General features: G+C 43.0%; 1 protein-coding gene across 1 annotated transcript in view; it reads left to right on the forward strand.

Moving 5' to 3' along the window:
• Positions 1-1,829: 1,829 nt before the first annotated feature.
• Positions 1,830-12,899, forward strand: part of GPR39 (G protein-coupled receptor 39) — a 74,325-nt gene continuing 63,255 nt past the window's right edge. Inside the window, exon 1 of the mRNA XM_030952415.1 lies at positions 1,830-2,697. Within this exon, the coding sequence (XP_030808275.1) occupies positions 1,830-2,697 (868 nt within the window). The remainder of the gene's footprint in view (positions 2,698-12,899) is intronic.

The raw sequence follows: 12,899 nt of genomic DNA on the forward strand, positions 1-12,899 counted from the left end.
TTATTAGAAACTTAATAAACTTTGTGTATGTTCTAAAGATAATATTGAAAACGTAAAATTGTGTTCTGCATTTTATAATTGGTGAGGAAAAAAAAGGGAGAGATCTAATCCTATTGGGCCTTCTCTTTTGCTCTCTCTCTCTCTCTCTCTCTCTCCCCCTTTTCCCTTTTGATGGTAAGCAGCAAATTTTAATTAGCTTCATTTCCACAATTCAGTCATGCATATGTAATCTTTGTTCACACTTTTATAAAGTAAAATTAAGTGAAAGAAATGGGGTAATAATAGAAAGCTTGTCTGAGCAGAACAAATGTGAATTATCAAACGTAAGGAAAGATGACTGGGACTACACAGCTTGAAGTTCTGCCAGGTTTGAGGTGATTTTTCGGAAACAGAAGTGCATAAATAATGCACAGAAACAGGTGCTGATTATCCTGTTTGGGGCATCTTTCTGTTCATTGTGTACTTGGGCTGCTGAGGTACAGTGATAACCACTGAATGTGAGGAGACTGTTTAATGACAATTTCCTAATATTTCTCTTTTATCATGAGCTGCAAGTGTCACATGAGCTTGTCTAGTTAATAAAAATCACTTTGTGAGCCCACTGCTCTTAGATTTGGCACTGGAGCAGATCACTGTACTGGGCCTCTCTCTATTACAGCTGCAAAAGCTCTACTGTCATTTTGCATTGTAATTTAAAGGTTTCCTAATCTATATACACACCCTGTAATTAAATGTTTCCAGGGGTTACCTCGGGAGCCTTCAGTGCTATGGTTTGAAACTAAAACTAAAGACCACATCAAATTCTTTCCCTCTGGGGTGAGACACAGGAGGGGGAAGAACATTTGCATCCCTGCCACTCCAGATTATTTGAAAGCATTGGCATGACTGGGATTACTGACTTGGTTATTTCTGTTATCTTATATGAGAAGATGGAAATTTGAAGGGAAAGAACCCACGTGTCTAAGTCTAGAGCTCATCTTATTTTATAACTTCAAGAAACCTCTTTAGAGTCTGTCTAAGCGGTTATTTTAAGAAGCTACCAGTTCATAAGCAGCAGCTGAAAACCAGAACCTCCTGTTGATGTAAATCAGCCTGTGGCTGCACAGGCTCCATAACCAGCACTGCAGATGCGAGGTCTTCGTTAAAGGAAATGTGCAGTAGTGAAGCATGTGGGCAGTAACACACACAGCAGTGAAGTCTGGAGCCCAGGGAATGTTATCATGAGGAGATACTTTCTCTTCACCACACTCAGCCTGACAACGAAACCACAGCTTTAGGAGAAACACCTCTTCCTGTGACAGGAAGTGACTTTCAGATATGAGGGGCTTGCTTTTTTCTATTTTTTCCCTCTCTCGAAACCTGCTGTGCTGCCAGTGACTAAGGATGGCCAAGATTTTGGTTAATGGTTAACAGAGTAGCAAAACGACACAGACTCTGACTTCCTCCTGCTGGGGCCAGCACCAAAAGCTGCTTTGCTTGCTGGGGAACAGACAAACGTGGAAAGCAGAGCAGCTCACACCGTGAAGGGCTGGAGAACAGAGGCTTCACCCTGTGGAGAAAGGAGGAGGAAAATCCAAAAAGAGCAAGAGGTGTTTGGTATAAAGAAAGGTAAGAGCTGAAACACTTTCCTGTTTAACTTACTGACTCAGAGGCTGTTGCTCACAAACCAACAAACCCCACAGGTGTGGCTGGTTGAGACACACACGTTATACCTGACTGCTTGGACATGTGTGGCTCAGGGAGAGGGGCAAAGTGAGGAAGGATCTGTTTGCTGTGAACCTGAAACTTGGAGAGGACAGGAGAGAACCTTGTCCACCCTGGGACTGCTCATGGCAGGAGTGACACCCCCTTCAGACTGTTCTCATCTCATCGACCACAGCCACGTCCCAGAGTTTGAGGTGGCTCTGTGGGTCAAGATCACCTTGGCCTTGGTCTACATCTGCATCTTTGTCGCGGGCCTCTTGGGCAACAGCATCACCATCAAAGTCACCAGGATTCTGCAGAGGAAAGGCTACCTGCAGAAGGAGGTCACTGACCACATGGTGAGCCTGGCCTGCTCCGACCTGCTGGTCATCCTGCTGGGCATGCCCGTGGAATTCTTCAGTGCCATCTGGAGCCCCTTCTCCACCCCCAATGGCAACGTTGCCTGCAAGCTCTACTACTTCCTCTTCGAGGCCTGCAGCTACGCCACGGTGCTGCACGTGGCCACACTCAGCTTTGAGAGGTACGTGGCCATCTGCCACCCCTTCAGGTTCAAGGCCGTGTCCGGGCCCCGCACGGTGAAGCTGCTCATTGCCTTTGTGTGGGGCACGTCCCTCGTTGTGGCTGTGCCCCTGCTCTTTGCCATGGGCACGGAATATCCCCTGGAGGCCATCGAGGGCTACCAGAGAACGAGCTCCTGTGTCAAGCCTACTCCCAGGCACTACATCCCTGAGCTGAAGCACAACATGACCATCTGCACCTGCCTGTCCTCCAGGTGGTCTCTGTTCCAAGCCAGCATCTTCAGCGCCTTTGCTGTGTACATCGTCGTGCTGGGCTCTGTCACCTTCATGTGCCACAGCATGATGAAAGCCCTGATGATCCATAAGAAGGGGGCTGTGGCAGTGAAGGGTGGACTGAAGCACCAGGAGCAGTACCTGAGGAAAAGTGAAAGTTCAGAGGGAAGGAGCTCCAGGAGACAGATCACTTTATTCCTGGGTAAGAGCCATGTCCTGCTCTGCCTCTCCTTCCTCCCCTACCGCCTTTCCACTTGGGAAGAAAGCCCAGAAACCTCTGGTTTTATCTCACCAAGCTCTCCCAAAGGGTTTGAAAATGGTACAAAATGAGGGATAATACTTTTGGTTGCGATGATACATTTCAAGAAGCCTGATGTTTCTGTTGTGGTTTTGGTTCTTTTTGTCATTAGAACAGGTGTGAGGGAAAAAGAAGGAAAAATCCACTCACTGTCTGCTATTTCTGTTGGATTTTATTACATGAAGCAATATGGGTGACAGGCTGTTGCAGCTTCACCTTTAGGGTAGCAATAGGCAACAGTTGCCTGGCTATAAAGTAGCTCTACTTTATATATGTTTTATATATTTATATATGTTTTAAAATATATTTATATATAAATATTTTATATTTATATATGTGGTTTACATATTTATACATGTTTTATATACTTATATATGTTTTCCCACTAAATTACAAATATGAGTGTATTTAGTAAGGCTGCTGATGGGAGGGAAGACTGGTTTGCAAGATCTCAAGCTTGTCTCTCTCTGAAGGCATTTCCCTGTTAATCCAGGATGCTCCTTGGAGAGCTCTCAGCCTCAGTAGTTATGGCTGTGTTGCATTTGAGCATTAAGGAACCTAGACTGGAGAGCTGATTTGGTCTCACAAATTGTGGTTGCCCTCTTTGAATTTTGTTTTCCTCTGGTTTTATTTGAAGGCCTGTAACCCTGAAATTATGTTTGTTTCTGATCTCTCTTGCCACATTCATCAGACAAAAAACTAATGGAGCTGTCATTCCACCAGCTTGGAATCTTTCTGGGCAGTGATCCATGCAGTCCCCACATTTGCTGATAGTCTTATAGGCACCCTTAATCATGTCCTGCCTGCATTGCTGTTAGTTCCTGTTTTGTTGGGTCCCTTGTTATGGTGCTGGATATAATAAATGAATGATCCAGGGTAGGAATGCACAGTACACCCAGTATCTGTGTTGCTTTTTGGTGCTCTGACTGATTTGGCAGAGAGGGACTTGAAATTCGTGCATCTGTCCACTTCTACAACTTTAAGTAGATTAGATTTTGTATTACTTTTTTCCTCTTTTTTAATATTTTTTCCCCTGAGGATCCTCTCCTTCCTCATCTAGTCCTGCTTTTGCCATGTGTCAGGCCATGAAATGAAGAAATCATCTCCTCTCAACAGGGTGTGGAGAGGCCCCATCTGTGATTTGTTAAAAGGGCTCTGTGTCCCTCACTCCAGTGACAGTACAGAATTCTGGGGTTCAGGCTCAGCAGTGGAGCTAAACACACCTGTGGCACAAAGCAGAAAAAGGGATCTGCTCTTGAAGTGCTGCCTGGGGAATCCTTAGATTTGTGTGGCTCTCCCTCCCCTTGTACATTGCCACAGCTGCACTAAAGCCAAACCTAAGATCCAAATCCTGCCTGGGCTCAGAGGGGAAGGTAAATTGCCATGACTTTTCCTCCCCTTCTTGATTATTCTTTCTGGTACTCTAGCATGGAACAGGAGATGCAGTGCTGCTTGCAGAAGTGCTGAATAAACAAAAGCAACTGGTTTGCCCTTTTTGAAAAGGGAATTTGCCCCCCTGTTCATCTGACACTTCCACTGTACTCTCAGCTTTCTGGAGGCAGGAGATACTTGTGTGAATTCCCCAAAATTATTTCAGTGGCAAGACTCTTAATACAAGTCTTGCTAATTTACTTGGCTTGGGGAATAAATTAATAAACTGAAGAGGAAGAAACTCTGGCTTGCATTTCTGAGAACAATGTAAAGCAATTTAATTTGGAGATTTCATAACAGTGATGCTTTAGGGCAGTTTTAACCCAGAAGAAATGAACATATAAATTGTTTACAAATTGCTGAATTTAAATATTGTGATTTAGAAGTCCTCTTTGTTTTTCATTTAACAGATGGGTCAAATTAAAACCAATACTTGCACATTCACGGCATATTTCACTTTTAATGTGAAATGTAAATGACAGTGTATAGCATCGTGTCTTTGTGCATCTAACAGCAATAAAAACAATTCAGCATTTTCTTCTGGTTGTTAAAAGTGATAAGTTCTATAAAACAGAGATTAAAATCATAAATCTGACTATGAGAAAAAGCTAAGTAGAGGATGACACCGGGAGGAACTAATGCTTTTTTAGTGTCATGTTATTGTGTGGCACTTGAGAACATTCATGGAAATTAATTGGAAATGTTGAAAGTGAAAGATTACTTGCCATAGATGGTATTGATGCTTGCAGGAGGGGTGACACCATTGCAGAAACTGGGTAGCTGAAGTAAGTCTGAAAACACTTGGCTGATGGCTCTTTCATGAAAGGCAAGCTTTTAACAGTATTTAAAACCTATTAATATGCTTGACCCACCCTGACAGGGATCAATTTAGTCTTTGTGGCTACTTGATCTTGTCTTTCTCCTATGGCCATGAAGGCAGTGACCACCTAAATAGTGACAAGGTGACACTGGGACCTCTTGCTGCTCCAACACTTGAGCTGAGGCCCTCCACTGTAGGAGAGCTCTCACAAAGGGTGGGTTTGGAGGGCATATATATTATAATTATAAATATTACGAGTGTATTGTAGCAAACACAGAAAGGGAATTCTGTAAAAGAGAGCTCCAACTAGTGCAATAATTATAAATATTACAAAAAGAACACTTCCATAGCTGAAAGTAAGTTAAGAATCTTTAGGAAAGTAAGTTAAGAATCTTTAGAAAGCATTAGCACTGGGAGAGGGCAGCAGTATGTGAGGAGCCTCCACATGAGCTGCTGCAGGGAAAGCACCACCGGCAGTGCCTGTTCCCTGGCCATGGCTACCCCAACCTGGTCATTGTCCAGAAGCACATTTGTACAAAAGCAGCTGTGTGGTTTGTCATCACACTGGGCCTGACTCTACAACAAAGTGAGTTCTGATGGTCCCAGCTGAAGAAGAGATTGGTTCTAAAGCTTCTGTGATGTTTCCCTTGGCAGCTTCAGTTTGAGCTTCTGCTAAGAGCCTTGATTATTTTGCATAAAGCAGCCTCAAGCCTACCACAATGCAGACATTGAAATAAGGGTCCATTTGTGCTGCTACATCCTCTTTCTCTGTATTATACACTTCCAGTTGGCCCTTTGGAGCAGCACTCCTCTGTTTCCACAGATCCACTGAGTGGGGCTGCTGGGCATGGTGGGTGCTTTGCCAGTTGACATCTGGGCAGCATTTTTCTGTCTCCCGTCCATGATGAAACATCTGTCCTTCCTGAGATGTTCCATCCAGAAAAGAGAAATATCCAAGTGATCTGGCTGCTATGGAAGTGTTGGTGGAGGTGCATTGAAGCACTGCTGTAGCTGCAGCAGTCTGCAGGAGCCAGAGCTGATGCTGGACCTGCCCAGCTGGAGATCTGTTGGTACCACCCAGCACCATCAGCTCCTCTGGGACATGTGAGGCAGGAAATTCCCACTGCTCTCTCTTTCCCACCTCTACAGAACTGCAACTTTTCTGCTTTGGGACCATCACCAGGATGAATTTTGCCTGGACAGCAGATATCCTGCAGCTCTTTTAATAAGCAGGCAAGGGAATTTGTTATAACCTAGAGAAGTGCCTTCATCTGAGAAAGGCAGTGTAGTGGAGGTTTTTAATTTTTTTTTGGTGTGTGGTATAACACTTAAGTGTGTCAAATACACTGAGTGTAAACCTCAGGCAGTGGCAGTGGTGGTTTCCTGGGATGTGGTATGGGGGTACAGACAGCTTCAGGGCAGGCTGCTTTACAGGGCAAGGGCAGCCAGGGGCTTTACTGACACTGGTGAGTGACATGGAATGAAAGAGAGTCCCTGTCTCTAAATGGAAAAAAAAAAAAAAGGGGAAGAAGGGAAGGGCTGGAAAAGCTAGGCAGGAGGAAGACAGACCTGACCAAGGCCATGCCACTTTTTTGGTGGCTGTTGTTAAAGCAATGCCAGACTATTCTATAACAGCACCAAAGCTTCTGGGAACACCATGACCAGCTTTACTGATTCATTAGCTGAATCTAGAAAAAACCTTGACTCAGAACTTCAAAGGATCTCTTAGAACTTCTGATGGAGCACCATTTTCTTGCCATATACTGCTGCTGGTAGCTTAATGCTCTGCTCAGAATAAAGGTATTATATGTAGGAATAGCCTCTTCAAAGATCACTGAAGAAGTGTATTTTGTAAGGCACTTGGCAAATTTCAGGAGGCAAATTACTTCAGAGTACTTCAAGTAGTTGTGAAAAATGCATGGTTGTCATCTAGGTATGACTCGGGCACAGTGTAATTTGACAACAGACTTCTGTTACAGGAAAATTAGATGCTTCTTCATAGGCTGGAATTTGGCTGGGTTTTTCCCTACTGAAAAAGCTAAAGGCTGGGGATAGAACAAAACTGAAAAGAATAAGCTAATTGGTGAGATTCCAGAACACAGCTCCAGCCCACATTCTTTAAACTCAGCTTCATTGACTCCTCGTGGTTCAATTCTTTAATCATTCCATTGAGCTGCCTTTCTTCAGGCACCTTGCTGCAGACATGTCTGAAGATGAGTACACTGTAGGCTGGATTTGATTTTAATCTCTCTGTGTTTTGTGGTGATTCCATCCAAATGTTTTCCTGAGCAGGGCTTTGAATTCCACAAGACGAGCAGGAGGCTCAGTGCACTGAAATGGGTGGACACTCAGACCAACAGACCACAGCCTGGCCTCTCTGGTGTCTGGGGCATCCACCCTCTGGAACTAGTGAGTTTTTTCTTTCAGGTCCTGCTTCTTGGAAAAGTGATAAATTATTTTCCTGCTGGTGTTGGGTAAAATTTGTCTTCCTCTTCTCTGCAGAAGCATTAACCTGGTGTCAGTGGCAAAACCAGTCAGTGCTGTTGAATGCTGGTAGCACAAAACTGAAGCTCAGCTATTCAACAGGTGACAATGGAAAGGCTGCATTGAGGGATGATGGCTTCTCAGGGCAATTGTGTACAAATAATCTCCTCTGAAGAGCAGGGGAACTTCTGTCAGTTTAAAAAAAAAACAGCAAAATAGACTCAATGGAAACTTCCAAAATCCAGACATCTCTATGTTCAGGTTTCCCACACAGCAATTTAGAAAGGAACATGGGGAGAGCCCAGCATAATTTTCCTCCCTATTGTACAGAAAGCAATTTATCTACTCCTGCTTTTAACTGGACTCATGTAATAGAGGATTGTGCTTTCAGCATAAGTGGACACTCTTCCTTTCCTCCTACACTGAGGGATGGCAAAACAACACCAAGAGAAATAGAATCGAAGAATAGGGACTAATTGAGGCCAGCACCCCCAAGGTATTTAAGATTTTTGTAGTTTTAATGGAAAAATCAATGTGTGATTACACTTTGAATTAGAGTACTTAAAAATTGCTTCAGCATGAAAAGTCTGCAGCTTTGAAAACAACCTCACCCTGCAAATACTGTAGTCAGAGGAGCAGATTCACCACTAATGGAATTCACATAATTCCCCATACATGATACCTTGGCAGATGGGGTCTCTGGGGACACCTGAGTGCTGGTTTTGCATGAGGACAATGAATACTTTCCTGGTGCTTTTTTAGAGTTGTGGCCATGCTTCTGTCCTGATGCCTACAAGGACGCTGGGATTTCACCTGGTCTGTAGGGACTTAGAGCTTTTGATTCTTTATGCTTCAGCATCTGTGCTACCCAGAGAAAAAGTGCCCAGCTAAGATTCCTGAAGTACTTCTGCCCTGTACTTACAGCTGCCCAAAGTCTTTAAGCCTCATTAACGACCATTATCCATGTTGGCCTTAAACTTAGTAATATTAATCTCTCTCTCTTTCCTTACAAGCTGTAGTTAATAAACCTAGTGGCCCTTGATTCTTCTGGCACTCATAGGTAAATGCTAAGAGAAGGAATTAGGGAAGTTCAGGCAATATCCCTCACTGTGGCAACCCGAGCCAAGAAACAGGCAGGACAGGCTGTGTCACCTCAGCTTCTGAAAAACACACTCTGTATCATGGCAAACTCTCCACAAGACATGTTTTCTTACAAGTAGAAGCCTTGGGAAATGTCTTTTTCTTCAGAGTGGATAAGAAAGCAGGAAGATTTATTTCTCTCGAAGTGGAGAAACACAGATGTTGCTACAGGTATGAAGTGGATTGACTAGTACTGCCCTTATTGTTTGGACAAGAGAATACTGCCTTAAGCATTAATTTCCCAGTATTTCTCTGTTTTCTTGCTCTCTCTTCTGAGCAAGATGCCATCTCAAATGTAGATGGCTCTTGCAATTCCCCCGATTTCATAAGGTAGGAGTCATTTGTGGGAAGTTCACAGATAATTTATTGGAATCTTCACCTGTGAAAGCTAAATGCATTATCTAATTCTCTGTTGTTTCATATTCAAATTATACCACAGTTCCTGTAATTAAATCTTTTGTTTTCCTATCTGATGCTGGGGCCATTATCTTTTAACAATGATTGCAAGCCTGTGAATTTTAATGGGGAAGAACTTTAATATCTGTGCATTTGTTAGTGACGCTTTCAATTTTGTCATTTATTATCATAACAACACAGAGTGTCACACTGGGTGCACCCTCAGCACATCTGCAGGTGACACCAAGCTGAGTGGTGTGGTTGACACACCTGAAGGACAGGATGCCTTCCAAAGGGACTTGGACAAGTGTCCAAGGCCAGGTTAGACAGGGCTTGGAGCAGCCTGGTCTGATGGAAGGTGACCCTGTCCATGGCAGGGGGTTGAACCAAGACAAGCTTCACAGTCCCTTCCAACCCAAATCCTTCTATGGTTCTGTGATTATCCTACATAACTTCTTGTTTTACTGGAGGCAACATTTCTGTAAGAAACTGAGAAGTGACCAGTATCTTAAAGATTTCTTCCCTTTCATTGTAGCAGGTGAGTTCCTAAACCAGTGAAGATAAACAGAGAAGAATTCAGATTCTATTTGGCACAATGTGCTGTAGCAGTTTTCCAGCCTTTTTTTTGGGGGTATCATAAGCTTTTACTGCTTAGGTGAGAAAGCAGTTATCCTTCTGATCTCTGCTGTTCATGGATGAGTAATATCAAGGCCAGAATATTATGGATTAAATGAGTCTGCCAAGAACCTTTTAATCTTATGAATTGTGACTTTCAAGGAAAGGTGAAACTGAGAAAGAGGTCTGGTGCTGTGATGAGCTAACTTTCCCACGTTTCCTTTTAAGCTGTCTGTAAGCTTCTCATTGTTGCATTAATTCCCTCTTAAAAGCACACAGCATTTTTGTTCTGATCAATTTTTAGAATAAGGAATTTAAGTTGAAATGCAGATATGAGGTTAGAGTTGGGGATCCCTCAGCAGGTGGATGTTACAGAAACATGCAGGGAGAGTTCTGTGAGTGCTCAGAAAGTACTTGAAAGCCACCTGCAAACAGGGGCACGTGTGTAACAATTACCAGGAAACTAAACTTTAATCATCAGTATAAAAACAACAGGGGTTCATTAGAGAAGATAACATTTCTTAGCCATCCATCCTTGTCCTCGGTGTAAATGGCTTTCTTTTCCCATGTTTGATTAGGCAGCATCTGCTCCAATCTCTAGCTGAACCTTGCAAAAGAGCTCAGCTCCTTTCAGAGGGTAGTGTACATATTTTGTCCTTGCTCATGCAGTATTTCTGCAAATCCACCTTGATTTGCTCCTCTATATATTATTGCCAGCTTGCTTTTTGTTCAGTGTGATGATTGTCTTACCCAGCTAAATGAGCAGCCACCTCATGCCCAGACTTTCTGTGGTATGTCTGGTATGGTGCTGCTGAAGGTGATTTTGATTTGAAGAAATATTAAAAGACTTTCTTGATTGCTCCTTCACAACCAAACCCCTGGAGTTCAGTATATACCTATGCCTTCTATTAGATTGCTGTAACTGCAATTGTTACAGTCCTTTTACCATAAGGCACAAAATTTAAATGGTGAAGCTCGCTTTTGTGGAAGCCAGATGTAAAAATGAGATCCTAAAAGAGGTTAAATATAACCTTGAAGGATAGTGCTGACAAGAGCAAGCTATAATCTCCACTCTAGAAACTCTTGATACTGCTGGCTGCCAAGACCTTGGTGTGAATAGAACAGGAAAATCCCTGGTTCCTTCTCCTGCAGATCTCTATGTGGGATCATCACAGAGAGAAATTAATGGGCAGGTGAGTCCTAGGTCTGTCCCAGTATGTCTGCTTTCAATATGGAACTTTCTGTATCTGCCTGCCTTCAGCCAGGAACAGGAACATGAGCTTTTTAAGATGGTAGAACAAAAATTTTGAGTAGACAAGAGAAAAAAAAAAAGGATCGAAATGCTCTCCCTCAAATTCTGCTTATTTTTTGCGGCATCCTTCTGCCCCTAAAATGTAAACTTTTAAAGAAAAAAAAGGTGTTAATCTCTGGGTGTGTTACTTACCACTGTTGTGTGTACACCGAAATGTGTTTTGTTTGATAAGCTGCAGTACTTGCTGATGTTATAATTCCTGTGCCTCACATTGTCTCTCTCTCTCCAATAAAGACAACTTTTGAGCTCCCTGAGTTTGAAAATAAAGCTGACATTTGTCCCATAAAGACACTGAGAATGAAGGTCCTCACCAGCTGAAAATCTCTGAATTGTTCAAAGATATCTATAGTTGAGAGTTCTTGAATCTGCTAAGATTGAACCAAAAATCAGAATAAAACTTTTAAGGTAGCTAAAGGTTGCAGTACGTCAGCAGCAGAGTACACAGATATTCAAACAGCCTTTCTTGTGAACACAACTAACATGTCAGGTTTTAACCATGAGATAAGAACCAGCCTTGTGTGATGAAGGTCAAACAGAAGTCAAAAGCAAGCACGCTGGTGCTTGCCCTTGTCCTTCAGACAGTGGAATTGCTGAAAGCGGTCTGGCTTTCTGTCACAGGATTACTCAACAGACCCTTCTGATTGCTTGAAAGAAATGCCTGTCTAAAATAGGTGAAATGGGTTGTGTTACAAGTGTTCGTGAGATGGTGTTTAAGGGATTGTTTCGTCTTGAAAGCCAAAATACCTAAGCCTTAGCACTAGTAATGATGGCATCAGGTTCTGCCAGAGTGTGTGAAAGCACGTATTGGCATTTTCAGACATGCACAAACTTTTGAAATCTGGGATGACGATTCTAGAGGAGTAACTTAGCTACTGAAGCTTAATGGTTTAGAATAGATTTATTTTTAAACTTGAACTTTTGAAAAAATGCAATGTGTAACTACCCATATTGAGGTTGGAGGAAAAAAATCTACCCAAGTGGCTGTAGAATGGAGAGAGAGATCTTTAACAGAAGCTAAAAAGAGGCTGCATTGTTTAATGTAGCAAACAGAAGAAAACAGCTGGCTTTGAGTTATCTGTAAGTACAGTGGGGCAGTGAGGGAAAGGAAAGAGGAAGATCTGGTTTGTACCCTGGTTTCAAAGCCTTGCAAAAGGCATTGGGAAACAGCTGTATGCAGAGTGACTCTGGGCACAGTCAGCCTGATCTCACTGTGCAGTGGGTTAAGCCTGGCACATTAAACATGTTCAGACACTGCCCAAGGAGCCCAGCCTGTTTCAGTCAGGTTATGTCAAGCAGTTTGCAATTGCCTACAGCTGCAGAGCAAGGATATTCCCTCCAGTCTGCACACTTTCCTCTCCAGCTCAGAGACTGGAGTCTGAAAGTTGTAGTACCCTTGATTAAGTCCACATTTAAAGAGCTTTAAATCCATGCTGACTATACATTTGCTATAAAAATAACCAATCAAAAACAGCAATAGAAGAGCAAAATGAGAAAGTTCTTCTGAAACTGCTGGTCTGGTGGGCACAAAGGGCCATCCCCCCTCAGCTGGAGCAGTGTCTGTGCCTGTGGAGGTTGGTGACTGTATTCCTCCTCTTGCCTTCAGTGCTTCCCTTGTGCCCTTTCTTGGAAATTTTCCCCCACCTGATGTACTTGGAGGCGGCCTTGGCAGCTCATTGTTTAAAGTTAATGTCTGGAGACTGAAGATTTCCATTGGCTGGATTCCCTTCCCTTTTCCTGCCTCCTGCTCATACACACATCTACTGAATTCTAAAAAGCTTTTTGATAGCAACTTGGAATTTAAATGTCCCCTTTCTATTTGTCTCCTGGTCCAAGCCAACATCTGAATGCATTCTTTTCTATTACTAAGAACATATTGACAATTTAGGAAACATTGTCCTACAGTGCAAA

This window comes from Camarhynchus parvulus, chromosome 7, assembly GCF_901933205.1.
Source record: "Camarhynchus parvulus chromosome 7, STF_HiC, whole genome shotgun sequence".
Classification (NCBI taxonomy): Eukaryota; Metazoa; Chordata; class Aves; order Passeriformes; family Thraupidae; genus Camarhynchus; species Camarhynchus parvulus.